The 1,853-nt window shown below is 36.8% G+C and overlaps 1 protein-coding gene across 1 annotated transcript; it reads right to left on the bottom strand.

Moving 5' to 3' along the window:
- Positions 1-438: 438 nt before the first annotated feature.
- LOC117103348 (calcium-activated chloride channel regulator 4-like) lies at positions 439-1,566 on the bottom strand (the record flags this gene model as incomplete). Its single annotated transcript, XM_033243889.1, has 2 exons — positions 439-645; positions 1,122-1,566. Coding segments are annotated over 2 exons (652 nt in total), but the record flags the coding sequence as incomplete, so codon positions are not given.
- Positions 1,567-1,853: the final 287 nt, after the last annotated feature.

Raw genomic sequence — 1,853 nt, 5'->3', positions numbered from 1 at the left:
ATATCCCCCATCCCCCAGGATCTACGCCTATGCTCACTTTCAGTTGCCAGACCCATGTTGTGACAGACCACGACTTTCAAAAATTTTAGAAGATTTAAGATTTTAGAAGTTCTATACAAATTGACAAAGGTGTTGATTGAATTGCCTAATTATTTGTGAATTAATCAAACTCGACTATAAATGGCCATTAAGATATTTCATTTTTCGAAATTCCCAAATTTACGATAAAAACAAAAGTAATGCGAGCTTTCCTTATGGGCCTATTTCATGACCATCTGCTCTCGGATCATGGAGCTCAGGCTGAGGGTAATTTTATAAAATGAGGGAATATTAGCTATGTCTTGTATGGATTAACTTTCAAAGCAAATTTTGAAATACAAAACATAGCAGGCAAAGGTCTGGTTTCTGGTAAATCAGTGTGCATAATAATACACCTACCTGATCCTTTATCAAAATCATCACCGACTGCAGTCCATTGTAAAGTTACACTCTGTTGTTGATACGAAACTTCAATAACTTTTAGATCTATAATCCGTGATGGTTGCAGACGATCTATTGCAACGTCAACGTGGTTTGACACTTGGAGTACACCTCCTGACGCTGAACGCTCAAACATGCCAACCAGTTTCATTATTGTCTCCTCCTCTGTTGATGTTCGTGAAGTAAAACAGCATCAGGAAATGATCAAAAAGACAAAAAAAAATACAAAACCATAGTTCATAAGGAAGCTTTGCTTTGGTTCTTTTTCAGGTAGATGCGAATGTATTTACTCTGTTAACTAACATCGGTAAACTAATTGGCGTAATGCTTAAAACCTATTTTTATGTTAACAGTATAGTGTTGCTAAAACCCCAAAATAGTACACTATCTCAATTTTGACAATAATTTAAACAAAATACAGCGCCAAGAAGTGGTGAAATCTAACATTTAAACTTTGCACTTAACTAAATACACAATGTGTAATAATAAACTGATATTATCACACAATGTGGGATAATATGAGTTTATGATTACTGTACAGTATTTGTTAATTTTAGGTCACCAACTTCACTCCAGTACTTTAGTTAAAACTCAGTATTGAATGTTCTTTTAATAATTTTCTCTTAGGTTTTTAGACTAACCTCCTTGAATAGGGAAAGATCTAGAATTTTCCACAAATCCAATTGATGCTGTATCTTCTTTGCCCTTGACCTTAACTTCAACGCTGTAGCGTCCATTGTCAGTGAAGTTGAAGAAATAACCAGAATAAATACCGTCATTTTTCAGTATGTCTGCATTTGTACCACTATCATATAGTTCAAAGACCTCATCCGGTGCATTTGGCCTATCTAAAATGGCGATTACATCAGCATTAGCGACAAACTCGTTCCCCTTGTTCACAATTGCAAATACAATTACATGAGGAGCAGGAGAAGTTTGATAATCGATAAATGGCTCATTTACGAACGACGTAATTGTAATCGGTATGTCGTCAATCGAAGCTTGTTTAGATTCCACAATTACCGAGACGACTTGAGACTGATAAAACGGTAACTCATTTGAGATGATGAACGACCAACGCCCTGCCTAATTAAATAAAGTATTTTATTTTCAGAATAATATACTTTAATATCAATGTGCGCATAGAGACTACGATTTTGAACTTTACGTGTTTCTAACAAGCAAGCAATCTATGGTCAATGGCGGTGAAAACAGTGGCGTATCTAGAGGTGCGCGGGGGAGGGGAAGCACGCCCACCCAAAAATTACTCGCTACCCAACCCCTTCCCCCAGTCGCCCTCCCAAAAAGCACTTGCAAGTAAAAAAGATCACATTAAATCACCTTATTTTGCGAGTTAGCGGCCCCAACTGATA

Source organism: Anneissia japonica, unplaced genomic scaffold (genome assembly GCF_011630105.1).
Source record: "Anneissia japonica isolate Jap-2015-1 unplaced genomic scaffold, ASM1163010v1 scaffold35630_len1853_cov175, whole genome shotgun sequence".
NCBI lineage: Eukaryota > Metazoa > Echinodermata > Crinoidea > Comatulida > Comatulidae > Anneissia > Anneissia japonica.
The sequence above is the reverse complement of the archived record's forward strand: the minus strand, read 5'-3'. Positions and strand labels throughout refer to the sequence as shown.